This window comes from Peromyscus californicus, unplaced genomic scaffold (genome assembly GCF_007827085.1).
Source record: "Peromyscus californicus insignis strain IS unplaced genomic scaffold, ASM782708v3 Scaffold_4__1_contigs__length_199733344, whole genome shotgun sequence".
Classification (NCBI taxonomy): Eukaryota; Metazoa; Chordata; class Mammalia; order Rodentia; family Cricetidae; genus Peromyscus; species Peromyscus californicus.
This window is the reverse complement of record NW_026294562.1, coordinates 35156870-35184402: the sequence shown is the minus strand read 5'-3', so window position 1 is coordinate 35184402 and position 27533 is coordinate 35156870. Positions and strand designations below refer to the sequence as shown.

The window sequence follows — 27533 nt, the reverse complement described above, 5'->3', positions numbered from 1 at the left end:
CTTAGTTTAATCTCTTCATGGAAGAGGACCCTTTGCATATTCCTAAGCTAACAGCAAGAGTCTTTATGGTTTGGGATGGAGGTAGAGCTCCAGGCTCCATGCTGCGCTACTCTATCCCCCTCCCCCATCCCTTTAGTCCCAAGCTATTTTCTGTGAGCACTGCAGTTTTAAGGAGCCCACTGAAAACTGTGTTTTACTCCATCTCCCGCCTTTTCAGAGCAGACAGCTGCAGGGGTATAGAGTCCCTAGCCTTTCCACTCCCAAGGTTATTTATGCCTTACCGTGATTTTAGCTCGGCTTAACAATGAAAAGAAACTGGGTTGTGGATGATTTCATACCTGTTCTGTTCCCTCGATGAACTGTAATAGTGAATTTGAGATTTAACATTCATGGATGAAAATAGACTACAGGTCTACAATCCTATAATCCCCAAAGCTTTGAGACCCAAAAGCTTCTTAATTCATGTGGTGCTTTCAGTTCTGGACCTCTGAGCTGCAGTGGTCTCAGTGGAACACCCAGACAGAAAGGTGGAGTCTCTTTGGAACCTGCAGGGAAAACCCACAGTGTTCCAGGAGGGTGCCTGAGGTCTCTGCGCTCAACTTAGTGGCTGAGCTCTTCTGACTGTACATGAGACAGAGAACTGGACAGAACCAGGAAGCACTCTGCCTAGTCGAAGCCTCTCAAAGTGCTTAGGAAGCTAAGAGTCTGAGACGCATGGCTGGAAAGCTTACTTTGCTTCTCTTTAGAGGAGCCTTTATCAGTCTGGCTGGCTTCTCACCCATCCTTTTCTCCAGCATCTTTCAGACAAGCAGGGACATTTTGGTACCCACTGTCTTCCTTGTGTAAATTCTTCCTCTTTGTTAGTGGAAGGTCACGTCTGTCATGATGACATAGAACTTTCTGATAAGCAGGCAGAAGCCTGGGTGACATGGACACATGTAAGATATGAAAAGGTAGAAGCTAGACTCCTTTCTGCTTTAGGATATTGAAATGAGCAGATGAAAATGCTTATGTCTGTTATAACCCGTGTCCTGAGCCACACCTCCAGGATTTTAACATAACTTATTACTGTTGATAGCTTGTGTATTACAACTAAATCCAGAGTCCAGAACGACCATGAACTGTATATTAGTCTTAGCATGTTATATGCCAGGCTTTAGTCCCAAGACAGCTTGAGTGTCTACAAAATCCATCACATTGGCCTCATTTTTGAGGAAGTTCTCTCCCACAGGCCTAATCCTGGAGTTTGTTTTTTATTTTGTTTGTTTGGGTTTTTTTAATCTTCTTAATCTTTCTCCAAGTCTGATGGCATGCTCATCATCCTCACTATATAGAGTTCAAATGTAATGTTTTTGGCTCATTTTGACTTACCCTTTAGAACAAAAGCCCTAAAAATGTCAGTCTTTTAGGCTTTACTCTATTGTAACTGCAATGGACTATCCTTTCTAAGTGTGTTTCATTCTGTATTCTCTGATTGTGAACTCCTTTTTCTAATAAAGTCCTCAAAGTGGATTCCTGCCATTCCCATAGTCCTCAAAGCTGCAAGGGTATAGAGCAGAAGCTAATGGCCCCTGGAACTCTGATTGGAGAATATGGAGAATATTCTGTGAACACAGTGGCAATGGGAGGGAGAGAGGGGGCAGCCAGGTACATCACTCTTGGCCTATTGGTATTAAAAACAAACAACTGATTCTCACCTCTTATTCTCTTTGTAACTCCCTAGTATTTTTTTACTCAATAAAATATTTGTAGAATGTGAAATATTGGTAGGAAATATCAAGTTATATTGCTCTGTAGCTAAGTTCTAGCTTGCTAAGCGTTTAAGAGCTGAAAGGTTCATAGAGTTTTAAAAGCAATATACATAGTCCCTGAAGGAAACCACAGCTGTGTAGTAATCTTGACTTGAGCTAATTTTTCATCTCTTTGGGAATTAGCCACCAAGTGCAGAATTCTCCCCGACAGCAGGGCGCAGTTGACACTAGGGACCAACTAGAGCATTGTGTGGTTCACACAAGAGTTCCAGTCTGTGCTTGCCTCTGCCAGCATGCCCCAGCTGCAAATGCTGAGAGGCTGAGAGGTAGCAGGAAATCTGAAGGCTTTCTGCTTGCAACTGCCCTCCCCCAGCAAATCTGCATGCACCCCAGGCCTCATACTGGGTTTTGTAAGTCTATACAGTGTATTTGAGGGAGGCCTTTAAGGGACAAGAGCTGCACCTTTTATCACAAAGCAATCTGGTCCTGCAGAAGGATAGAAGTACTCATGACGGAAGCACCCGAACTGTCCTGGCCCTGGAGTGCCTCCGTGAAGTCTTAGTTCACACCTCTGTAAATGGTATGCCCATAATGAGCCACAGCAACTGAGTTCCGGAAAGCAGAATCAGGTCTGTGACTCTAGCTTGCTCTCCTTTGTCTCATCACTGAGTTATGATTGGCACCCTGTTGCCACCCAACTATGCTTTCATGGTGCTTTTGACTTGTCTTTGGAGCTGGTTTGTAATCACGTGTTTTCCGAAGGAAACCTCAGTTTTAAGATGCAGAACCATTATCAACCCATCCTTTCTGCCCTCTCCTTGCGGCCCTCACAAGTACTTTGCTCTTTCTTGTTTGTGATAGCAGTGTCACTCCTGAATAAAGCTGTGGATGTGGCCAGGAAATGCTATTAACGGATTAGGGTTGTCTGCATGTTGTTGGCAACACACACAGTTTATGCAAAGAAGAGTCCAGAGGTCTTGCGATGGCCCCTTGTGTCTCTGACCTAGCTAGGTTCATTAATCTTGGACTGATTCCATTGGCCCAAGATCGCAATTGCAGCCACCATGTCCAATTTTTTAGAGGTATGTAGTTATGTGTGTCTATGTATGCACACATGTGCCATAGCGTGCATAGGAAGTCAGAGGACAAACTTACAGGAATTAGTTCTTTCCTACCCTATAGGTTCTAGGAACAAAACTTATGTCTCAAGGTTGGTAGCAAGTGCCATTTCCTGCTGAGCCATCTCACCTCTGGGTCCTGGAAGTAAAAAGGATGAAAGGGAAGGAGAATGAGTTCCATATTCTTTTAGAGATATCGCCGTGTATCACATGATGAGCAGGAGAAGTCCTAAGGACTTATTCATTGCTCCTTTACTTAAACACACAGCGATGTTGTCTTAGTTACTGTCCTGTCGCTGTGATGAGATACCATGACCAAACCAACTTATAAAAGACAGTACTTTACTGGGGGGCTTGCTTAAGTTTCAGGGGGGCTAGTCTATGACCATCATGGTAGCATGGCATCTGGCAGACAGGCGTGTGCTGTGGAATAATGCTTTTGTACACTAGTTTAATAAAACGCTGATTGGCCAGTAGCCAGTCAGGAAGTATAGGTGGGATAAGCAGACAAGGAGAATTCTGGGAAGAGAAAGGCTGAGTCAGGAAAAGCCAGCCTGCCGTCCAGGGAGCAGCATGTAATGACACACAGGTAAAGCCACGGAATATGTAGCAACATATAGATTAACAGAAATGGGCTGAGTTTAAGTGTAAGAGCTAGTCAGTGGTAGGCCTGAGCTAATGGCCGAGCAGTTTTAATTAATATAAGCCTCTGTGTGTTTACCTGGGTCTGAGTGGCTGTGGACCAAGTGGGACACAGGAAAACTTTCAGCTATAGGCATGACACTGAGCCAGTAGTTGAGAGCTTCCATCCTGACCCATCTGCAGACATCAGGTAGAGAAAGGGTGGAGGAGACTGACACTGGGCTTGTTGTGGGCTTTTGAAGCTTCCTAATCCGTCCCACACAGTTCCACTAACTGGGGACCAAACATGAAAATTTATGAGCCTATGGAGTTCATTCTCATTCAAACTACCACAGTGGTTTAGGGGACTTCATACCTAGACTCTGTGGGCTAGCCTGCTGATTCTAGGCTACCTGTACATAGCATGGTACTTGCACTAAGTACTGTAGGCAGCTGTAACACAGTGGCAAGTATGTGTGTGTCCAAATACATCTAAACGTGGAAAGGTACAGAAAATATATCTGTAAAAGATTAAAATGGTGCCTCTGCTGTGGATATCGTTCTGTATAAATAAAACACTGATTGGCCAGTGGCCAGGCAGGAAGTATAGGCGGGACGAGGAGAGAGGAGAATTCTGGGAAGTGGAAGGCTGAGTGGGAGAGACACTGCCAGCCGCCACCATGACAAACAGCATGTGAAGATGCCGGTAAGCCACGAGCCACGTGGCAAGGTATAGATTAATAGAAATGGATTAATTTAAGCTATAAGAACAGTTAGCAAGAAGCCTGCCACGGCCATACAGCTTGTAAGCAATATAAGTCTTTGTGTTTACTTGGTTGGGTCTGAGTGGCTGTGGGACTGGTGGTAGACAGATTTGTCCTGACTGTGGACAAGGAGAAAAACTAGCTACATGCCTCCATATAGGATGATTATCACAGATGGACTTGCAGGGTTGGAAGTTGCTCTGAGTGAGCCTGTGAGTGAATGGTAAGTGAAAGTCAAGGCCTAGGACATTGCCATTACTTTAGAAACACTGTATGCTTAGTGGGCCTTCAATTTAGAAAAAGTTTATAAAAATATTTCTGTCTCCAATGATGAATTATCCTTATTTTTCTTTTTAAACACTAAAAGTTTCTGTGTTTGTTTCCTTCCACCATGGGTTCTAGGGCTTGAACCCAGGTGGTCAGGCTTGGCAGCAAGCACCTTTAACCACCTAGTCACCTCACTGACCCACTTTTTAAAAATTCAAACTCTGATAACAACTTAAAACACATGCTGTACAGCTACACAAAAATATTTTCTTTACATGCTTACTCTGTAAGCTTTTCTCTATCTTTTGTGCGTGTGTGTGTGTGTTAAAACTTTTCCTAAGAACTAACATATAAACACACACCTTCTCCTAGGCCTAGAGAGGGTCGGGCCTGCATCTTACCCTATGGGCACTAATGTGCATGTAGCTCTTCCCTACAACAGAAAGGCCTTTTGGACTCTCTCCTGAAGGAGGACACTAGAGCTCTCTCTGGGGCAGGTTCTTCCTTCCTTCACACTTTACAGAAGTGCTTCCATGGTGGCTTGGTTGCTCTGTATCTTCTTGTCAATCAGACAGTTCTCTATGAGCATCCCTCTCTGTCAGTGAGGACATCTTGGTATTGGGTGTCGATGTTTTCCAATGCATTCCTGAGCTACTTGAAGTCTGAAGTCTTCTCCTAACCCTTCTGCTGTCACTTGTATCGGAGGTGGTTCTTTGTCTTCTTTAGTTTTCTCTTGCTGGTTCTTCAGCTGTATGTTCTCTAGATGCTGGGAATTATTTTGCTCCATTACAATTTTATGGCCACCGTTGGAGATGAGATACATGTTGACATGCTGACTAAAACATCACTGGCCACTATGTGCTTGGATTTCTTAGAAGCTGTATAATCCTTTTCTGTTTGCATTCTAGTAGTGGGAGCCTGGTATCTCAGCTGTGCCTCTCTGGGAGAAAGGCTGGAAATCTAGTGTTCAGTTTTAGTTTGTTGACCAGTGAAGGACTCTGCTATTGTTGTTCACGGCCCCCAAACCCATCCAAGGCTGGCCCCTACATTGTTACAGCTTGCTGAGTCTGTAGCTGTCCCTATCCATGGGCTTTGGGGAACTTGTATCTCTAACTTACCTTCTATGCATGCATTGCTCAGTGTTCCTTCCTCATCCTAGGGAAAAAGGCCAAATGTGATACTTCCCAATTCCAGTGCACCAATGGCCGCTGCATTACTCTGCTGTGGAAATGCGATGGAGATGAAGACTGTGTTGATGGCAGCGACGAGAAGAACTGTGGTAAGTAAAGACTTTGGCGGGCTCACTTGTTACCAAGCTTCAGTTCTTGAGTGGACTTATGCATTCTATTGAAATGTGCAGATGTTCTTTTAGTTTCTACACATGTATTGAGATTCTGTAAATAAAATCCACTTTAAAGTATTGCTGTCAATCAGAGTCCAGTGAATCTATACTGGTCGGGAGGCATATAATTGAATATTTGACATGAGATAATCAACTTGAATATGGAATGTTGACCACCAAGTGGAATTTCTTTCACATGACAAGACCTGATTTATCTTACCTCAGACAAATATGTGCTATAGAAAGCTGAGAAAGAAAAGAAAAGAACAGATGTAGAAGAAGACAGAAGATTGCTTAAAAGTAACTTTATACATTTACAAATGGGGGGATATGTGGAGTGATGTCTTAGTGGTTAAGATTGTATACAGCTTTTCCAGAGGGCCTGAGTTCAATTCCTACCACCCATACTGGGTAGCTCACAGCTGCCTGTAATTCCAGCTCTAAGGGATCTGACACCCTTACCTGACATCCATGGGTATCCCCTGCACACACACACACACACACACACACACACACACACACACACACACACGACATACAATTATACAGACACACACATATACACATAAACGAAATAAATAAATCTTTAAACTCACAAATGGCTCTGATCCAAGAAGATAGCAAGCTATGGACACTACAAAATCCCCTAAAGTTTCAGAAGTTAACTAACTCTGGCATAGAAATAACAAGCCAGCACAGTCCAAGATCAGATAAGGATTCTTCTAATTCTCTGCTCACAATACTTGCTTATTCGAAAGCATTGGGCAGGGTAGAAGACATTCTCTTTCCAAACAAATGTGACTGCAACAGCATACCATTGATCAGAAACTATCAAAGGTCATTGTGAGAAATGCTTGTGCGTATAGACCCCATAACGTCACGTCACAGAGAACAGCTGAGAACTGCATGTCAAAATCACAAAGACCTGGAATTCTTGCTGACGTTTACTCTTTCATCCCTCTGTTCTGTGTTAGAAAAACCCTAAAGCAGTGGTGAGTGGGGAGATTAGTGTGGCCACTGTCATTTGCCTTTTGAAAGATGGTACATGCAATGCGGAGTGTGGAGACATAAGCATATCCCAGCACATGGTACAGAAGAGAAGAAAAGGCCGTGCGGAGTTTTATAGACTGCCATGTTCATTATGTCATTACCTGCGTCTTTGTTTATCATCATTAAAATGCTGCAGACATCATCCTAGGGAGCAATACCCAAGGGACTATGATAGCTCTGAAAGTCCATTCTGAAAAAGCTTACCCCCAGTCTCAAGACGAAGAATAGTCCTCCTGTGCTATCCTTTTCCATCGTGTGTTTTCAGTGGAAAGATTTCAGTCTGCTCCACAAAACACTGAGTTCCCTGCTATTTCTAGGTGGCCCAGAGAATATAGTTCTCGCAATACATATCTCACTAGGAGGACCTCTTTTCAACTGTTCTCTGGTAGGAAGGGGCAAGGCTACTGAGAAATCATGCATTGGGCAAAAGCCATCCCCTACCAATTTTTATACTTCCTATTATAGACAGTTTTATCGTCTAACTCAGCAGAGACACCTGGGTCATTGTGGGAGCAGTGACTGGATTTTCTTTAAGTCCCTTCTGTATAAATACTGTTTACCAGCCCCATGGTAGAAAAATTTGGGCGAGGGAAAGAGGTAGGTGAACAGCATAGTAAATCAAGATCACTTGAGGTGGGATAGATTAAACACATCGATGGGCAGATTTGTTGCTGGATCCCAGGTATGGTGGTAAGCAGAGAAAGTGCGAGCATGCCCAAAGCAGCCTTAAATGTGTGTTTAAAATGGAAAAATTTACAAAGCCTACTTCCAACTTCCCTATCTAACCTTTGACCCGTACTTGGTTGTAATTTTTGGGAGGGCTCACTTTCAAGCTTTACAGCTATTATAATCAGTTTGAGTGTCGATTCCACATCACTTGCTTCTGTTGGTTCCCGAAGTAAGTATCTTATGGCTTTCTTCCCCTGTGGAACACTTTCTATCTTGCTGTCAGTGGGTGTTTCGAACATCTTTTCTTTGGCCTTATAGTGTATGCTCAGAACTGAGAAAGATAAACTCTATGAAGATATGTCCTTATTTATCTTTGCTCAGACTCTCTGTTGCATAGCTGATCTTTCATATCATCATGACATTTTTCACTTTGCAAAACCATCTGCTCTCTTTATGGCCATTTCCCTGTTCTCACTTTTGCAAGTTATAGAGGTGATCATGGGTTGAATTCCAGCAACAGGCCCAATAGCCTGGCCTCTGTTTCCATATGGGCCCAGGGGAACACCAACCTTGGATAGCATTTGCTGTGTTAACACTGTATAATGGTTATTTAGAAACAGGGGTGAATTATGAGCTGGCATGGCTTTCCTTGGTTCCTTAGCTATGTAGTTCAAGGATATGAATAATCCCTTAGGACAATAATTCATCAGCCCATGTTGAATGTTACAAACTGACTATTTCCCAAGTTTAAAGGCTGGATAAGAGTAGCCAAAGAGTAAGCCCTAGCCTCCAAGACCTCCACCTAGCTTAAACCCCGATGCCAAGGGATCTCTTTTAAATTTGCAACATACTTCAGGCTTTGGCTGATTTACAAACACAGAATATTGATTAGAGTGATGCTTTAAAATGGAAGTCTAAGCAGAAAGTACAGACATATAGGTATGGAAGAATCCAATCTAAAAAGACTATCACAGGGTGTGGGTGTCTTATCTGGCTGCTTTGGCAAGACTTCCAGATTCTGGGACTCTTTCATGGGTACAGTGACCAAGCTGCTTGATTTGTTTGTCTTTACTTTCCTGGTCTAATTAGTGGATGGCATGTTGTATTGTAACTCTAAGTCCTGCCCTAGGAAGAATTAGTAGTAGAATTGATATTTTGCCTTAGGCTATTTGTATGGGAGCTGTGAATTATGGGACTAGGTGCTGGCAGCTTCAGTAACTTTCAGTTAGTTGATGTTAAACCAAACTTTGGCTGGAGGCCTGAAATCTCTTTGAATTCCAAGTTCTACCACTTGTTGTTGTTGTCAGTGTTCTAATTGGCGTTAGGTTTGTCTAGTGGATGAGTTCCTCTGCCCTGGCATTGGAGTGGCAGTATTCAGTTCAGGAGCATCAGCATACCTCTACACTAAGTGCATGTTTTGTGAAGAATGTCCCTGAAATAGTCTTGGTTTACACTGCTGTGACAAAAATACCATAGGGATGGCAGCTTAAATGATGGAAATCTGATGTTAGGGTTCTGGGTGTTAGGATGTCCCCAAATTAAGAGGTGGCAGATCCAGTGTCTGATAAAAGCCCTCTTTCTAAATTGCAGATGGCTGTTTTCTTTTCTTTTCTTTTTTTCTTTCTTTTTGGTTGTTTTGTTCTGTTTTGGGGTTTTTTTTGGGGGGGGTGTTGAGACAGGGTTTCTCTGTGTAACAGTCCTGGCTGTCCTGGAGCTAGCTCTGTAGATCAGGCTGACCTCAAACTCACTGAGATTTAAAGGTGTGTGCCACCACCTCCTGGCAATGGCTATTTTCTTACTGTGTCCTCCCATGGTAGAGGAGAAAGAAGAAAGAGGGAGGGAGGGAGGGAGGGAGGGAGAGAGAGAGAGAGAGAGAGAGAGAGAGAGAGAGAGAGAGAGAGAGAGAAGAGAGAGAGGAGAGAGAGAGAGAGAGAGAGAGAGAGAGAGAGAGAGAGAGAGAACAAACAAGCACTAATGTTTCTAACAAGGGCATCAATCCCACTTGTGAAGTCTCCATCCTCCTGACCTAATCACCTCCCTCAAGTCCTCCCTCCTAGAACAGTGCTGTAGAGATTTCAGGATATGAAGTTTATGAAGGCACACATATTCACTCCACAGTGAACAGTTACCCTAAAGGCTAGTCAGAGGATGGAGAGTTTGGTTGTTAAAACCTTTTCTATGGTTTGTCTCCTCTGGAGCTCATGCTGAAGTTTGATTTTTAATAGTATGGTGTTGAGAGGTGGCAGGGCATTTAAGAAGTGATTAGATCAATGAGAGGGAATAAATCCTTTCTCCCTGGACCAGATTAATTACTAAGAGAGTGGGCTGAGAAGCAAGGCACGAGGTCCTCACCCAAAGCTAAGCAGGTGTTAGTGGTATGCTCTTAGGATTCCCATTTCAGAAGCTTGAGTTGAAATAAGTTTCTTTCCTTTATAAATTGCCTACTCTCAAGTGTTCCATTTTAGGGACAGAAAATGGACTTGGAGAAAAACACCTCCGAGTTTGTGAATGAGTTGGAAGAAATCCATAGTGTTAACATTGTAAACAGACCAGTTCATTTGAAACGTCCCTGGGTCATAAGACAATGGACAGCCTTTGTCTTTCTTTCAGTTTATTGTCCTCCAAATCTCTCCAATGAATAACTCCCTCCTCTGAAACCTATGAGGAAAAAGATGAGCTTTCTAAAGATGCCAACAGTTGAATATCAGTCAACAGATTCAGCATTACTTTTAAAGGAAAACATACCGAAGTATAGTTTTTAACCTTAATATGAAAATTGGGGTCTGGGATCATTGACTTCAATTCTAACTCCAAGAATAAACTCTTGTAGTAAAGAAGACATGTGCTGAGTCTGACTTCGTGTGCAAAAACGGCCAGTGTGTTCCTAACAGATGGCAGTGTGATGGGGACCCTGATTGTGAAGATGGTTCTGATGAAAGCCCGGAACAGTGCCGTGAGTGTGCCTTGACTTGCTTTGGACTTGACTTCTTTTGTGCTGTTCTGTCTCCGTTCTAAGTGATGCTTTATCGATTGCTTGACATTCATTTTTCTTTGCCTGCCTTGAACTTGAGGCCAACTGACTTGAAGGTCATTCAAGCTATTAACAGTTATTCCATCTCCTCTAAAGACTGCTCTCCCTAGTCTAACAAGACTGACATTCTCTTGGGTAGCTTCACCTTTGAATACTTAAGACTGAAGCCAGCAGATTCAATTAAGAACTCCTTGACTAGGTGCATAGATTTCAACTGTTTGACAATAACTGAGTAGATGGTCCCCTGAACCTAGAATGTAAGTCAAGAGCTAGTTTCCTAAGGGTGACACATAAGCTTTGAAATGCACAGATTTTCGTACTATGAGAACATGCTATTATTAAAACAGCAAGGTGGTTAGTAATAGGGTAGTTTGAGGATTTTAACAAATGTATAACCTAATGCAGGGGCTATAGAGTTTGTTATTGAATAAGAAAAACTTCATAAAGTTACAAATATATCTCTCTGCCCATAGGCTGATGTACAGGGAGAAGTCCACAAACCACAGAGAAAGGTGTGTTGAGATCAAATAAACTGGGATCATTTGGATGCTAGGATGCAGGAAAGTCTGAAGATTCATCACAGCAGAGGCCTGTTGACACAGAAGAAATAGGATTGGCATGAACCGAGTTTAGGTTAAGGATATGATTATGAAATAACCGAGGTGGTTATTTTCTACCAAGAAGTGGACAATTTTGTCAGTGAGTTAGAAACCTGAGGGTCCTAGACAGGATCTACACAGAGTCAGCCCCATGTTTTAGGGGTTAATGACATGGTAAAATCAAGAATCAGGGTATATTCCTGCTTTGCATATATAAAGAAAGATGTGAATGGAGGCCTAGGAAGGCTACTATTCCATGGAAGGTCTCATAGGTATTAGCCCATCTGACCTTTAATAGAGTCAGGATTAGGTGACAATATCTGGTGTGCCCACTGATATCCAAACATAAGTAATGGACTAGGAACAGGCCAACAAATCAACTTAATTGTGCCAAGTAAAACAAAAGCCAGAACTGAGCATGCCGCAGAACCTTGAAGGAGTGACCTGGTCAAGGTTCTCGGGTACGCTGCCAGGTGGCCTTGCTTGGCATAGCTTCTAAGGACGGAGCTGGCGAAGGAGCTGCCTGGCTTCCACTAGTCAGTGTGCCCCGAGTGCCTGACCACTGAGTCCCAGGTGTTGCACTTCCAGGCAGCACAGGAGCAGCGGCTTTGCAATGACCAGTTTGGAGGCTCTTTTGAGACTGTATGTCATCAACAGATATGAGAACATGCCGCATAAATGAAATCAGCTGTGGCGCCCGTTCTACTCAGTGTATCCCAGTGTCCTGGAGATGCGATGGGGAGAGTGATTGTGACAATGGAGAAGATGAAGAAAACTGTGGTAAGAAGACCAGTGTGAAGTGGCATACCCCAAAGACCCTTTTCCTAAAGAAAGGTGGGCAAGGGATGCTAACGTCAGCCCGAAGACACAGTGCCACTGAGTCACTTTTCAGTGGCTTTGCTGTCTGCTCAATATTGGTCCTTCCTGGCCACCATAAAACTGTGAAAGGCCTATTCCTGGTAATTGGCCACTGCCTGGTGCATCTTCCAGGCAGATAGAAGCAAGCAAAGAAGTCATCTTGATGCTTACATTCAGCATAGTACATTTAGCGTAGCTTAGTAAGGCCGCAGCTATGTGGACTTTTTCCTTTTATGACAGTAATTCAAGGGTTTTCCTTACATTTGGCTCAATAAAACTAGAAGGTGATGGGGCCAGCAGACACATTCAAAGATTTAGTTAGATCAGCTTCTTGGAACAAGTTACTTGAGTGTGATACAAGCATTTCTGCCAACTAGACTCTATTGGTACATTAGCATAGAAGCATGGCCTAACATGTTGCCAGCAGATAGCTAAAGTCTACCCAACCTTTGTGTCCTATGATGATTCCTGTCTCTGAATGCTAGCACTATTTTCTATTCTTTCACACTTATATTCTTGGGGTGTCTATAATGAAGTGTTCCATGTTAAAGGTGAGGCCCTGGAGAAAAATCTGTAGGTTGAAAAACATTGCTTTGAGTGTTGTTGCAACCTACTACTCCTTCATAGTCCTTCTAAACCTGAGTCTCTTGAGCCTAATTTCAGGCTGCTGTAATATCTAAGGGAGTTTAGGGTCCTTGCAAATGAAAAAAAACTAGTCTGGAGCTCAGGGTCCTTGCAGATTAAACACTAGTCTGGAGCTCAGGGTCCTTGCAGGTGAAACACTAGTCTGGAGCTCAGGGTCCTTGCAGATTAAACACTAGTCGGGAGCTCAGGGTCCTTGCAGGTGAAACACTAGTCTGGAGCTCAGGGTCTTGCACATGAAACCCTAGTCTGGAGCTCAGGGTCCTTGCAGATGAAACACTAGTCTGGAGCTCAGGGTCCTTGCAGATGAAACACTAGTCTGGAGCTCAGAGTCCTTGCAGGTGAGACACTAGTCTGGCATGTACAAGTCACTCTGTGGGGGCAATCCCACTGCACCTAGTCCAATGAGTTTCATGTTCAGTCATAGAATCGAGCTTTATCCATTGCCATGGCAAGCCCTGGAGCTGCCAAACATTTCCCTCGCAAATCTACACTTTGCTTCCCAAGAGAGTCGTGGTCTCCTTTCACCAATTACCACCAAATTGTGACCTTGGTATGTTTGGCAGGAATTTAAATCAAAACCTAAACTGGCTACTGTGACTACTTTGTCATGACTAGCATGCAGAGTTGCTAGGCTATGATTCTGGTCCTAGCAGTGGAAAAAATAATCTGAAAATTATTAAGATGGTATTCCTAATGTTTATTTAAAGAACCCAAAAGAAAGGAACCATGTAGAATGTTCTTTGGTTTGTTTCTTTTTGGATAGTGCCTTAATATCCATTTTACATTGCCCATATATAGCTGATACATATTCTCAGCTAGTGATGTGGTTTGGGCTGACATACAATAGGTTGGTCTAGGTATAACTCTGCCTTCCAAAATGAAGTCCCTGATACCAGATTAAGGTATTGATCACTGTCCCTTTAAGTGTCAGTTGTGGGTCTCATCTCAAATTAGTTTCTAGCCTTCTACTGTCTTCTTGGTCCTTTATTTCTGCTCTTATATATAGTATGGCTGCATCTTATTTTATACTGTGAAACTGTTTTGTCATATTTCAGAAACTTGTTCTCAATATAACAGCACTATAGCTTTTAAGTTCAAAAGCTAAAGTTACTCATCAAAGATCAATATATTTGATTTGGTGATGAGAGTCTTGTATTAAAAACAAATGCTGATGCACTTTCAATGGGACATCTTCCCTCCGACAGGCAACATAACATGCAGTGCTGATGAGTTTACTTGCTCCAGTGGCCGCTGTGTCTCCAGGAACTTTGTGTGTAATGGCCAGGACGACTGTGATGATGGCAGTGATGAGCTGGATTGTGCCCCACCGACCTGCGGGGCTCATGAGTTCCAGTGCAGCACCTCTTCCTGCATCCCCCTCAGCTGGGTGTGTGATGATGATGCAGATTGTTCTGACCAGTCAGACGAGTCTCTTGAACAGTGTGGTCGTCAGCCAGTGATACATACCAAATGTCCCGCCAGCGAGATCCAGTGTGGCTCTGGCGAGTGCATTCACAAAAAGTGGCGGTGTGATGGAGACCCTGACTGCAAGGATGGCAGTGATGAGGTCAACTGCCGTAAGTAACTTTCCAATTCTCCTCCATGCATCGACTGGGGACCCTATGGCTGGCTGCATTCCATTGTGTTACCTCCTTTCACAGCTTCTCGAACCTGCCGACCTGACCAGTTTGAGTGTGAAGACGGTAGCTGCATCCATGGCAGCAGGCAGTGCAATGGCATCCGAGACTGTGTTGATGGCTCTGATGAAGTCAACTGCAAAAACGGTGAGGTTCTCTCCATCGTGTTCTGGTAGACCGTTGGTTGCACTGGTCGGACCAACAATGGGACTTCTCTCCTGTGTTTGGTGTTATAGTCAATCAGTGCTTGGGCCCTGGAAAGTTCAAGTGCAGAAGTGGGGAATGTATAGACATCAGCAAAGTGTGTGACCAGGAGCAGGACTGCAGAGACTGGAGTGATGAGCCCCTGAAGGAATGCAGTAAGTGAGGGGCTTGCTTGAGGCCAGAGCTGGGGGGTTCCCTTCAGTCCATCAGAGCCAATGCTGTTTGGACCCTGCTTGAAGCCCTGTTGAACTCAAAATGAGCTAAAATTTAATATAAGCTTGATAATAAAGTCTTATGACATGGGGTTCCACCCAGTGGCAAACTAACCCTGAGTTTAGAAACTCCTTAAAATAACTAAAATTGATAGCAACATGAGTAAATCCTGTATAACTAACTGGTTGCCTACCATCCAGCCTGAAATTTTTATCTACAGAACAAATAATCAGATCTTAGAAAGGCCAGCAGCAGCAGCCTGAGTTTGAATGTGAATAAGACAACTATCAATTAAGAATAAGATGTTGTACTAATTTGGACTCTGGGTTGTGAAACAGAAAAGAAAATGAGCAGTTGAAGTTGGGAGGGAGATGTTTGTGCATCTTCAGAGAGCTGGATGGGGTATGGAGCAGTAGATAAGATCAGAATCCATTGTATCTGTATATGGAAGTCTCAAAGAACAAATCTAAAATATTATATTAAAAATCAAGACGAAGCTGCCAGGTGACTTTTGCTATCCTTTTATTCCAGATATCAATGAATGCTTGATCAATAACGGTGGCTGTTCCCATATCTGCAAAGACCTAGTTATAGGCTATGAATGTGACTGCGCAGCTGGGTTTGAACTGATAGATAGGAAAACCTGTGGAGGTGAGTGGAAGCAAAGAGCCTGGCCCCTGGAGGACATGGGAAAGGGCGACATGCATCTAGTAAGGCAGAGGAACAGCAAGACTAATTCTAATTTCCCTCCTAGATATTGATGAATGCCAAAATCCGGGGATCTGCAGTCAAATTTGTATCAACTTAAAAGGCGGTTACAAGTGTGAATGTAGTCGTGGCTATCAAATGGATCTTGCCACTGGCGTGTGCAAGGCAGTAGGTAAATGGACTTGGGCTGGTGCTGCTCTGGTACCTTTATGAGTTAGTGATTCTAAAAGGTACAGCTGGTGACTGCAGCAGTCAACCTACACATAAAGTCGTACCCCAGAGCAATGCTGCTAAACTAAGGCAGATCACCTTCCCATGCATCTGCCTTGGTCTTTCCTTTTGCATAGGATACTACAAAGAGTCTCCATATTTGCTTCCTTTTTGCTTCTGGAACTGAGCACAATGCAAACAAATATCTTGTTTATCAGCCACCCTACTGTTGAATGCTGTAACCCCAGGACTGCCTTCCTAAATAGGGTAGAAGTACTTACAGGCCCAGGGGGCTTGAACTCCAGGCTGGGTACTACTGAGATGTTCAGCAGTATCTTTAGAAGTGGTCCTCTGTGGAGAGGCAGTGACTTAGAAGATCTTGCTTTATAGCAAACCTAAATCAACCTGGCTTATGTCTTATAGGCAGAGAGCCAAGTCTGATCTTCACTAATCGAAGAGACATCAGGAAGATTGGCCTAGAGAGGAAGGAATACATCCAACTTGTAGAACAACTAAGAAACACGGTGGCTCTCGATGCTGACATTGCAGCTCAGAAGCTATTTTGGGCTGATCTAAGCCAAAAGGCCATCTTCAGGTAACTTTCACTTGCATTTCTAACATCTGGACATATAAGTCACTGTCAGTGGGCCTGTGGAAAGGATTGGGGTAGAGGATGAGGCTTCTATTGTCTCTGGCTCCAGTCTACTATCTAGTCAGTTGGGAGTATTAAACCCAACACTGGTTTTCCAGCTAATAAGTTACTGTCAGCTGTTATTTAGGAATGAATCATTGTTCATGAAGGAAAAGGCGACAATGCCTACAGATGACATCTGAATTCCTCATATTTTCTCCTTCTATAATTGTGAACTGTCTTCTCTTGCTACAAACAGAAATGATGGTAGCAGCTTTTCCTCAGTGGAAACTGTTGACCTGATGATGGCAGCTGAGCCAAATGCTTTCTTTGCATCTAGAATACATAACCACAACTAGACAAGCTACAATATTGCTAATTTTCCATCCCTAAGCAACATGGCTGAATAATTTTAGTGGAGAGCTGTGGGGTTCCTAGGGTCCTTTCTGAATAAAGTCCTTGACCATTTTATAAACAGAAAGTCCATTCTCCAGGGTCCAATGGTGACAACTTTTAAATTTCTTGTGACCTATTCTGTTTCAGTGCCTCAATTGATGACAAAGTTGGTAGACATTTTAAAATGATCGACAATGTCTATAATCCTGCAGCCATTGCTGTTGATTGGGTGTACAAGACCATCTACTGGACTGATGCGGCTTCTAAGACTATTTCAGTAGCTACCCTAGACGGAGCCAAGAGGAAGTTCCTGTTTAATTCTGACTTGCGAGAGCCTGCCTCCATAGCCGTGGACCCGTTGTCTGGGTTCGTATTCTATGTTTTCCTTCACTTAGCCTTTTGAGTGCTAGCCACATAGGTTGGGAGCTTCTCTCATGCATCCTAAGAGTGCCCAGGAACAGAATTATCTGGTTCAAGACATCAATGACACTGTTCATTGTCTAGCCCATTTCACTTTTCCCTATACATCTCCAGCTAAGTCCCTTTCTTTATCTCCTCTCTCTCTCTCTCTTCTCTCTCTCTCTCTCTCTCTCTCTCTCTCTCTCTCTCTCTCTCTCACACACACACACACACACACACACACACACACACACATTTATGTATCTTTATGAAATCTAGACTCTACAAGTAGGAAAAAAAGATGTGTGTGATATTCGTGGTTGGAGTCTTACTATACCTAATATGATCACCGCCAGTTGCCTCCATTTTCCTCAAAATGACATAATTTCCTTCCTCTTTATGGGTAAATAAAACTCCATTGTGTACATGATCAACTTGAATGAAAATATCTTCTTGAGACCAATCATGATGCATAATGAAGGTACATTAGTAAAAAGAAAAATGTTGTAACAAAATACAGAGCAGTCCTGGGGCAGCCCTTATGTATGATGTGCCTCCCAATCTCACTCCTGACTGTCCAGGTGCATGACGGCATTAGTGAGGCTTTAAATTTCATGTATGACATACACCAAAAGTGATGTCTGAATCCTTTGTCCACCCAGATTCTGAACAAATAGTGTGTGTGTGTATGTGTGTGTGTGTGTGTGTGTGAGAGAGAGAGAGAGAGAGAGAGAGAGAGAGAGAGAGAACACTTAGCTGGGTTGGTTAGCTCTGGGTAGTCAAATCTAGGACTCAAAGAAAACACTGGTATTTGTATAACCCTGTCCCCTCAAGGCTTCCATCTAAAAATGCAAATTGTGTGAAAGTTCAATTGAAAGGAACAGACTATTGTCAAAATATTTCACTAAGGCAGGCAGCTTGGAAAAAGGTAACTGTAGTCTCACAGTTGGTCCCTGTGAAAGATTATTAGAACATAATCCCCAAGCTCCTTCTATAGAGCTTACAGAAAAGGGATCCTTCGTGGATCTGAAAGAATATGCCTTTAGAAAGGAAATGTACAGCCTTGGGACTTTGGGCTGGTACTTACACATCAGACCAACACAGACTAACATAGCTATAACTTGGACATTATATTATTGTCTCCTATAGTCCTGAGGAGTAGATCCAGAGCCTCATGCATGGCAAGCCAGGTGCTCTACCACCAAGCTGTGCCTCCAACCCTTGTCCATTCTCGCTGTTCAATTTCATGTACACAAAACATAGTTAGAGCCTTAAGCATCAGCCTTTATCTTGAGAGCCTCAAGCACAAGAGTTTTCTGTGCCCCCTTTAAGCTTTGGATTTAAGTCACAGCTTTCTTTCTTCTTAGCCACTAAGGCACGTTTCTGGTTTGACTCTTCCCAGCTTTGTTTACTGGTCAGACTGGGGCGAGCCAGCTAAAATAGAAAAAGCAGGGATGAATGGATTTGATAGGCGTCCACTGGTGACCGAGGACATCCAATGGCCTAATGGAATTACACTTGGTATGTATGTCCTTCTCACTCCTTCACTGGTAACTCCCTTCATCGTGTTTAAACGTATGCCCATTGTAAATTTGAGATGAGGCTCCTAGTTCCGTCTGTAGCTGGAGAGAGGGGCTGAACAAACATGGTGGACTTAACAAATTACAGGTACCAGGATGGCTGGCTTGTCAGCTAGTTGGTCTAATATACAGTGGAAACTCAGTGACTCTTGGATCTCGGGGGGGGGGGGGGGGTTTCATATGGAACACCACAGGCATGGGTGCCTTAGCTTTTCCTGGGTGGTAACTTGCAACTGTTTCCTTCTGAATTATCTGGGAAGAAGTGAAAAATACAAGCCTTTTTAAAAACACTTTCTATAAAGTAACATATCCCCAGTCAGTGACTTTGAGAGTCTTAGAAATCCCATTCCACCACCCCCCCCCCCGCCCCCACAGACAGAATGCAGATACAGGTTCTATCACTGGCTTCACGAGTATTATGGTGTCCCCACTAAGAACTCCGGATAGAAAAGAAACCAGAAACCGGAATAGATTCTTTGGATATTTTTAAATAGAAGCCAGAGCATCAACAGCTCCTATTGTGTCAATTATCTTCTTGCCTAGACCTCGTCAAAAGCCGTCTCTACTGGCTTGATTCCAAGCTGCACATGCTGTCTAGTGTGGACTTGGATGGCCAAGATCGCAGGATAGTGCTCAAGTCTCTGGAGTTCCTAGCTCATCCACTTGCACTCACAATATTTGAGGTAAGACATGCACCTCACGTATAAGAGGACACTCTTAGAACAGGTACATGGGAAGAGGAGGGAACAATAGGCAACTGAAAAACTTTCACCTAAAGACTGGTACACATTGGTCACTAAGTCCTCATAGAACTTCAAGAAACATGAACTTGCTTCTCTTACCCGTCATACTCAATGTCCCAGAAAACTATTCAATAACCTTACCCCATTACATGATGAATAAATCATGATATTAGATCTTGATTTGTGCTAATCTTGGATGCACATGCTAATTGTCAGGGTTCTGTTTTAGGATCGTGTCTACTGGATAGATGGAGAAAATGAAGCAGTGTATGGTGCCAATAAGTTCACTGGGTCAGAGCTGGCTACTCTAGTCAATAACCTCAATGATGCCCAAGACATCATTGTCTACCATGAACTCGTTCAGCCACCAGGTAACATGAGAAACCCACTCCTTAATGACCATGCTAAAGGAGTAGTGTGATCTAGCACCTACTACCTACTGGCTCCTTAGCTACTCAACCTCCTTTAAAATGTCCTCTTGTCCTCTTGAACTCTAGGCTAAACTCCACACTTGATGTCCGGTATCTTATTCCAGCCATCTTGGAAAAATGACTTCCGAGTCAGCTCTTAGCTCTTTTCAACCCTTAGTGGCATAGTTTTCATCTCGATTTCTTCTAGAGTCCCATCGCTAAGCCTACTGGACGAGCTTGCGCAGTAGCCTTCAGGCCACAGATTCTCCTTATGATTTGTTTTCTAGGTTTGTTGTAACAAAGTACCACAAATCAGGTGCCTTAAACAACAGAAATTTACTGTCTCACAATTCTGGAAACTGAAAGTCCTAAGTCAAGGTGTTAGTAAATTGGTTCCTTTCAGGGACTTGAGGGAAGGCTCTTCTGTCTCAGACCTCTCTTCTTGGCTTGAAGATGGCCATTTCTCCCAGTGTCTAGTTACACTTTTTTTTTAAATATATGCTGTTGCCCATATTTCATCTTCTGAGAACACTGGACACTTGAGGTTAAGACCTACCCCAAAGACCTCATCTTAAGTTGATTACCTCTGTCAATACCATATCTGCATATAAGGTTACATTCTAAGACACTGGCAGTTAGGACTTCAATGTGCGAATTTTATAGAGACACACAACTTAACCCGTAACACCTATTCTTCTCCATGGCACATCTTAAACAGGATTTGACAAATCATCAAACGTATCTAGTCATGTTTTCTCCTGCCCAGAATACCGGTTTGCCTATCAAATGAGACCCTCACATCTCCCTGTGGCTGAGCTCCCTTTCACTTTGTCAATATAATGCCAGGAAAATATGACTTGTCTCCTTCTTCTGACCCTTCACTCTAAGCTTTGAACAAACAGTATGAGCCAGGCCTGGTCCCTCACCTCCCTCCACACTAACCCGTGGAAGACAAAATTCTTACTCTACTTCCAAGAAACCTCTGACTCTGGTATCTTTAGAGCGTGTTTCCAGTACATTGATTGATACCCATTCAACATCAGTGATAGTCTTCAGGGATGTTAGTCTCACCTGAAAGATTGACAGAGTACACAAAGTTAAGCTCCATCGAGACCATAGTTAGTTAACATTGCAATGCCTATTTTAAAGGACCTTTTTCTCCTGACTAGGTAAAAATTGGTGTGAAGAAGATATGGAGAATGGAGGATGTGAATACCTCTGCCTGCCAGCACCACAGATTAGTGACCACTCTCCAAAATATACCTGTTCCTGTCCCAATGGGTTCAGTCTCGAGGAGAATGGACGAGCGTGTCAAAGTAAGGCTTTCTGCATCTCCGCCACAGGCAAGACACATAACAAGCACTGAAAGACACTGCCTACGACAACTTGCCTGGAGTCTAGAAATACTGCTGTTGTTCACTTTTGAAATCGACTATAGAGTATTAGGTGGTGGTGTTGCACAACAGGCATTTGTATCAGTATGTTGGAGCTGACATGTGTCCCATTTCAACATCAGATGAGTTTATCAATGACCAAAGTGTCAATGTACCACACACTGATTTGTACCCATCACTCTGTAACACCCCTGAGCTAGCCAATGTTCAGGTACTTCAAGTCCTCCACAAAAGGCAGAATAAAAACACTGAAGACATTTGAGGAAGGAGGCCATGGTTGTAGGATACTTACAGACCTCAGTAGATGACATAAATTTAAGCTCTCGGGTAGTCAGAACTTGAATTTTAATATTTTGTTCTCAGCTTTCGATTAAGCAGTGGGCTGAACTTGCTTATTATAAGCAAGGTGCTCACACAATGATGTCTTAATTAACATCATTCTGCATCTTGATTTCCTGAGAAAATAGGTGCAGGACCACTTGATGTGCATAGCACACCAGACCTTTTTTAGAACATTTGTGGTCATTCAGGAGCCTGGGGTTTTGTTGAGAGGGTCTCTGTGTGGCTGTGAATCTTTCTGCGTTGTCAAATTCCACATGCTGACTGCCCTGCCCAAAGTTTTGTGTTTCTGGTTTTTGCTTGAAGCTGGCTAGTTCTCTCATACATCCACTTTACAATTTAGTTCTACAGTGGGTTGTCCCTTTTCATGGAGTTAAAATAACCCTCCAACATGATTTCTCTGGACTATGCAGCCAGCCACACAGGAACCTTAGCTATAACCAGGTTCTTGGTTTTTATAATCCAGGTACTTCAACTCCTGTGACTTACAGTGAGACAAAAGATATCAACACAACAGACATTCTACGTACTAGTGGACTGGTTCCTGGAGGTATTGGGTCCAGTACTGCAAACCGTTAATCGCAACTAACTGCCGCTTAAATAATTAATGCAGCCTTTAACTATTGGTTCTGCCCCAACTGGCTACTTGTGCCTGAAAGATTTCAGAACCTGTGTATCCTGGATTTCTCTGACTTATTTAAACCTGTTGGTAAAATGGCCATGTAACTCAAATAATTCTAATCCCAAGTTTTTCTGGTATGGAATTATAGCGGATACTAGAGATTAATATTAGGTACAAAAGGTTTGAGGACATCTACCTGATGGGTAGGTTTCTAAGTCTTAATTCAAATCGTGATAGACTGATTCCTTGTATGTCCTTGTAGGGATCAACGTGACTACAGCAGTATCAGAGGTCAGTGTTCCCCCAAAAGGAACTTCAGCTGCTTGGGCCATCCTTCCTCTCTGTAAGTACATTCGCTTCTCATATAGACAGTTCTAGTTTATCAACAGCCTTTCTGTGGTTTCTTATGCTATCATAACACATGAGACACTGAACTGCATTCACTCCCTCAACTGTCTGGTACCTACTCTTCAGTAGTATCTTTCACGTGACAGTGGACACCAGTGAACATTCACCAATTGCCTAAAAGGTCTTACTGCTTTCTGGGTTGAGCTTGTTAGCCTTGTTTATCCCTGCATAGAGGAAGCTTGTTTAGCAAGAATTTTGTTCTAGTCCCATTTGTTGTATATAATAATCACAAAGAGGTCAACAAAGGTTCAAATGCTTTTTTGACAGAGTTGTAAAATTCATAAAGGGTAAATTTTTGTCGGGGAGGGTTTTTTGTTTTTGTTTTTGTTTTTGTTTTTGTTTTCTTTTTCAGCAAGAGGTTTCTTTGTATAGCCCTGGAACTAGCTCTATAGACCAGGCCTTGAACTCATAGAGACCCACCTGCCTCTGCCTCTGAATGCTGGGATTAAAGGTGTGCACCACCACTGTCTGGCCATAAAGGATAAATTTAAAGTAATTAAAGTTTTTAAACTCAGGGGAAAGGGTCCTCTAAAGCTGCTATCAGGCATGTGAAGTCTAAGGCACTTTGATTTATTGGCTCCGTTGACCTAGCTTACTCGTTTCCCTAATACACCAGGACCACTTGACTGGCACTCCAAAGGCTTCTGTGATTTTCATGAAGCTGGCCAGGGTTGTGACTCAGGACTCTGTACTTCACCCAGTGTGGAAAGCCCCAGTATAAATATTCACACAACCACTGGGCTGAACTTACTTCGAAATTTTGTCTCATCTATATTCCACCTTCCCTAAAACATGGAACTTTCACTAACATCGATTACCATAGATCCATGCCTATAAAACTTCACTTCTGATGTTTTTCAGTGCTCTTGGTAATGGCAGCAGTAGGTGGCTACTTGATGTGGCGGAATTGGCAACATAAAAACATGAAAAGCATGAACTTCGATAATCCTGTGTACTTAAAGACCACTGAAGAGGACCTCTCAATAGACATTGGTAGACACAGTGCTTCTGTGGGACACACGTACCCAGCAGTAAGTCTGCTTTGTCTGTATTTACTGTGGCTTGACATGAGTCTCTTCAAAGGAGGCCAGAACCTCTAGCTATGGGTACCTGGGCTGGGAAGGATCATGGAGTCCCTGGACACTTTATCCACTGGCTGCATGTTAGATGCTAAATGTCTGGCCCGATAAAACAGTCAGTTGATCAGCATCTCACCCACAGAGGAAGGCAGGTAAGTCCTATTCCTCATTATTTTAGATTATAAAAATGACATGTAAATAGCAGTATGAACCAACTGGCTTGTTTTTAAACTTCAATTCCTGCATCCTGGATAGCTAAAGGTAAATCAGGATGGCCCTATGAGGATTGTGTATAGGGGAGTTGGCTGAAAGTCAATAGCTTGAGTAAGATTCAATTAGCCTAAAGTGCTAAATGCTTTCTTTCAAGAGGTGCTCCATCCCACCCAGGAGAGCCAGCTTTCCGCAGGAGCAGCAACCGCAATCATTTGTTCCTCCCCTCAAGACCCAAGTACACATTCGGCCTCCACTTCAGCACCATGCTGAGTGAAACATGCTGAACAGGGGCACTGCCCTTGCCCGTTCTCCAGGGGAACATGGAATAGTGTTCAGTCCACGTTAGGTGTCTTTCCACATTTGTTTCCAAGATTTACACTCCTTAGAATCAGGCATACTGTTTTTGTTTCTTTTTTTTCTTCTAGCAAGCAGGTGTAGGCTAACTGTCCCTTATTTGAAATACTTTGGTGGTAGAAGTGTTCAGGGTTGGGTGTTTTGTTTTTGTTTGTTTGTTTGTTTGTTTGTTTGTTTGTTTTTAGGGAGCATGGATTTTGGAGTTTTTGCATACACAAAATGTCTGAACAAAAAAAATCCATTTGGTTCATGTATTCTTATACACATAGTCTAAGATATTTTACACAACATTTTAATGTGTGTTCATTTTGATCACAACCAATAACATAAGGTGAGGTGTGGAATTTTCTACTTATAGTATCATAGTGGCACTCAGAAAATTTCAGATTTTGGAGCCCTTTTGGGTTTCAGTTTTTCAGGTTGGGAACAAATACAATTCATGTATCTGGCCTGCAATTCTTTGCGTCTGTGAATGGCCAACCCAAGTCCACTTCATAGAGCTGCAAACAGGGAGTAACCACCAAGCTCACCTGAACCTTTTTCTTCTCTGCAGATATCAGTTGTAAGCACAGATGATGATCTGGCTTGACCTCTGAATAAGTCTTGACCTCTGAGGTCTAAGCCAACAACACTCCACTCCAGAATGGTAACCGAGTCAGCGCTGAAGTCTCCTTTCTTCCTCCCATCTGGAAGAACATCAAGATATCTTTCCACGGATCAAGTTTGTGTACTTGACCATTTTTATATTACTTTTGTAAATATTCTTGGTCACATTCTACTTCAGCTTTGGATGTGGTTACCAAGAATCTGTAACCCTTGGATCTCTAGACAGTATTGCCATCTCTGGCCAAATATGCACTTTCCCTAGAAAGCCATAGTCCAGCAATGAACCTTGTGCTATAGTGACTCCCACCTGTACATACATTGTATAGGCCACCTGTACATATCCCAGAGAACAATCACTATTCTTAAGCACTTTGAAGATATTTCTATGTAAATTATTGTAAACTTTTTCAATGGTTGGGACAATGGCAATAGGATAAAACGGGTTACTAAGATGAAATTGCCAAAAAAAAAATTTGTAAACTAATTTTGTACGTATGAATGAAATCTTTGACCTCTGTGGAGGTTTGCAAAGACTGACTTCAAACTACTGTACATTTTTTTTCAAGTGCTAAAAAAATTAAACCACACAGCTTAACCATGGTTTTGATTATTCCTCTAAAATGAACTGGGAACAGCCTGTGTATCACCAAATGTTCTAGACATTTGAGCTATAGCTCTTGGTGTTGTATACCTAGCCCATAATTGGACTAGCATCTTTTACAACCAAGTGCTAACTAAAGAAATAGCTACCATTTAGTATTTGTTCCCCCAAATTTATCAATCTTCCTTCCTCCCTTCTTTCCTTCCTTCCTTCCTTCCTTCCTTCCTTCCTTCCTTCCTTCCTTCCTTCCTTGCTCGCCTCAAGCTTGCAGTGTTCCTGCCTCAGCTTCCTGACTTCAAGGATTACATGTCTCATGTCTGTACCACTACACCCAGCTCACGTATTTCTTATTTTATAAAAGGCACTGTCTTCCCAGAATTCCTTTTGCTTGCAGAAGATTACCTTTCTTTCTCTCTTTTTTTTTTCACAATGATCTAGAAATCCATGCTAAGATTCCCACAAGTTCTCATGCTTTGTTGTCCATGTTCTGTCATGAATTGTAGGTCAAAGATAAGTGCCTTCCATGGCATGGGGAAGGGTTTACTCTTACAAGAGCCTGACTTGTCTTACCGTGAAGATGGGTAGGAAGGATACTAGGCAGCATTGTTGTTAAACAATCTAAATTGTGGTTCTCAACATGCCCCAGGAACAGCAATATCACTGCTAGGAACTTAACAGAAATAAAAATTCTTGGTCCTCACCCCAAACCTGCTTAATCAGAAACCCCAGTAATGGGGACCAGGAAACTCTTCATATAGTTCTGATATAACCTAAAGTTTGATAAAAACTATTCTTATGTGGCTTCATGGAGATTATAATTGTAATGTGTTCAACACATTGCTGGTCTATAGCATTAGACATGTAGACATGTTCTTCCTATGGAGAATTCGTGGACCTTTGTGTGGCGAACAGCTAGGGAGTTGGAGGTGGAAAAGGGGTACTGTGTCAAGGGGAGAGTTTTCTGAGTTTTCTATCACATTGGCCATCACGTCCCTACTCTGACGTCTCAAGACATCTAGAAGTGAAGAAAGATGCAAGGCTTAAAGCACAGACGAGATGCTCCAGTAACTCCACTGTGAGGTGGGCACAGCAGAAAGGGCACTGGTTCCTTGGGGATGAAATGGCTGAGCTAGCATCTAAAACAGACAAGGTCATCTCATCTTTAAAAACCTTGTCTCCTCTGCAGAAACCTAGCATTAGATAGAACTTGTTGTATTTTAAAAGGCACAAAGCCATTTTTTAAAAAAAAATGAAGTGCTTAAATATTGATAAAGCATTGATGAGTATTGCTAGAGAGGTTAGTTATCTGGTGAGACTACTAAGTGATTCAGTGGACAACAGTTCACGAGGGATGAGAACCCTGACCTTTATAACCCGTACAAGAGCTTGAGAACTGTATATGAGATGGCTTGACATAAGTTGGCTGTATCTCTAGAGTTTAATGTAGTGGATAATTCATTAAGAGGTAAAACATGAAGCATCAAATTCTTAGAAAGGATATTTATAATTAAACCAGCCTGTCACATGAGGCCACAGTGAGTGGAACCTCAAGGCACTTGAGGAATACCTGCAAAGGACAGACAAATCAACAGATTTGTGGACCCTGGTAAAGAAATTCAGCCAAGTCTAGGAGTCCAAAATTTTAAGAGTTTGTTGCAAGCTAAATGCTCCTTGGCAAGAAGCAGGCCCAGTAGATCACTGGTTCCCTTAGAATATTCTAACAGCTACTTTGAAGATTTGGCATCATTTCTGAGCCTTTGGATCTGGATAAATAGAGGGCAAAATAATTATTTGAGGCTTCAACTTGGGCACTTGCCTTGACTCGTTTTATGTCTAGAAGGCAGACATCCCCTCTTAAAAATGAGCAGGCAGGTTTTAAATGGCACAGTTGATGACCAGTTAAAGGAGTCCCTTTTCAGGTGGAAACATTGCAGAAATCTGAGACCCACCTAATGTCTAGCTTTTAACTTCACCCCCATCCAAAGATGCTGGTGGACTTCCCATGTATCGTGTAGTTAAACAGAATTTATTTCCTAGCATTCTTACCTAGTAAAATCTTGCCTACTGGAAC

At 42.7% G+C, this 27533-nt stretch overlaps 1 protein-coding gene across 4 annotated transcripts in view; it reads left to right on the top strand.

Moving 5' to 3' along the window:
• Positions 1-25456, top strand: part of Vldlr (very low density lipoprotein receptor) — a 33845-nt gene extending 8389 nt beyond the window's left edge. The window contains exons 3-20 of one of the 4 annotated variants that reach the window (XM_052713491.1): positions 5681-5800; positions 10413-10535; positions 11870-11992; positions 13921-14292; positions 14377-14499; positions 14589-14711; positions 15301-15420; positions 15524-15649; positions 16111-16282; positions 16862-17080; positions 18516-18634; positions 19237-19376; positions 19666-19807; positions 21016-21162; positions 22046-22129; positions 22464-22544; positions 23471-23640; positions 24809-25456. In XM_052713491.1, coding sequence (XP_052569451.1) covers positions 5681-5800; positions 10413-10535; positions 11870-11992; positions 13921-14292; positions 14377-14499; positions 14589-14711; positions 15301-15420; positions 15524-15649; positions 16111-16282; positions 16862-17080; positions 18516-18634; positions 19237-19376; positions 19666-19807; positions 21016-21162; positions 22046-22129; positions 22464-22544; positions 23471-23640; positions 24809-24844 — 2540 coding nt within the window. In that variant the 3' untranslated portion in view covers positions 24845-25456. The remainder of the gene's footprint in view (positions 1-5680; positions 5801-10412; positions 10536-11869; positions 11993-13920; positions 14293-14376; positions 14500-14588; positions 14712-15300; positions 15421-15523; positions 15650-16110; positions 16283-16861; positions 17081-18515; positions 18635-19236; positions 19377-19665; positions 19808-21015; positions 21163-22045; positions 22130-22463; positions 22545-23470; positions 23641-24808) is intronic. The other 3 variants (XM_052713494.1, XM_052713493.1, XM_052713495.1) reach the window with 3 other exon arrangements.
• The last annotated feature ends 2077 nt before the right edge of the window (positions 25457-27533 follow it).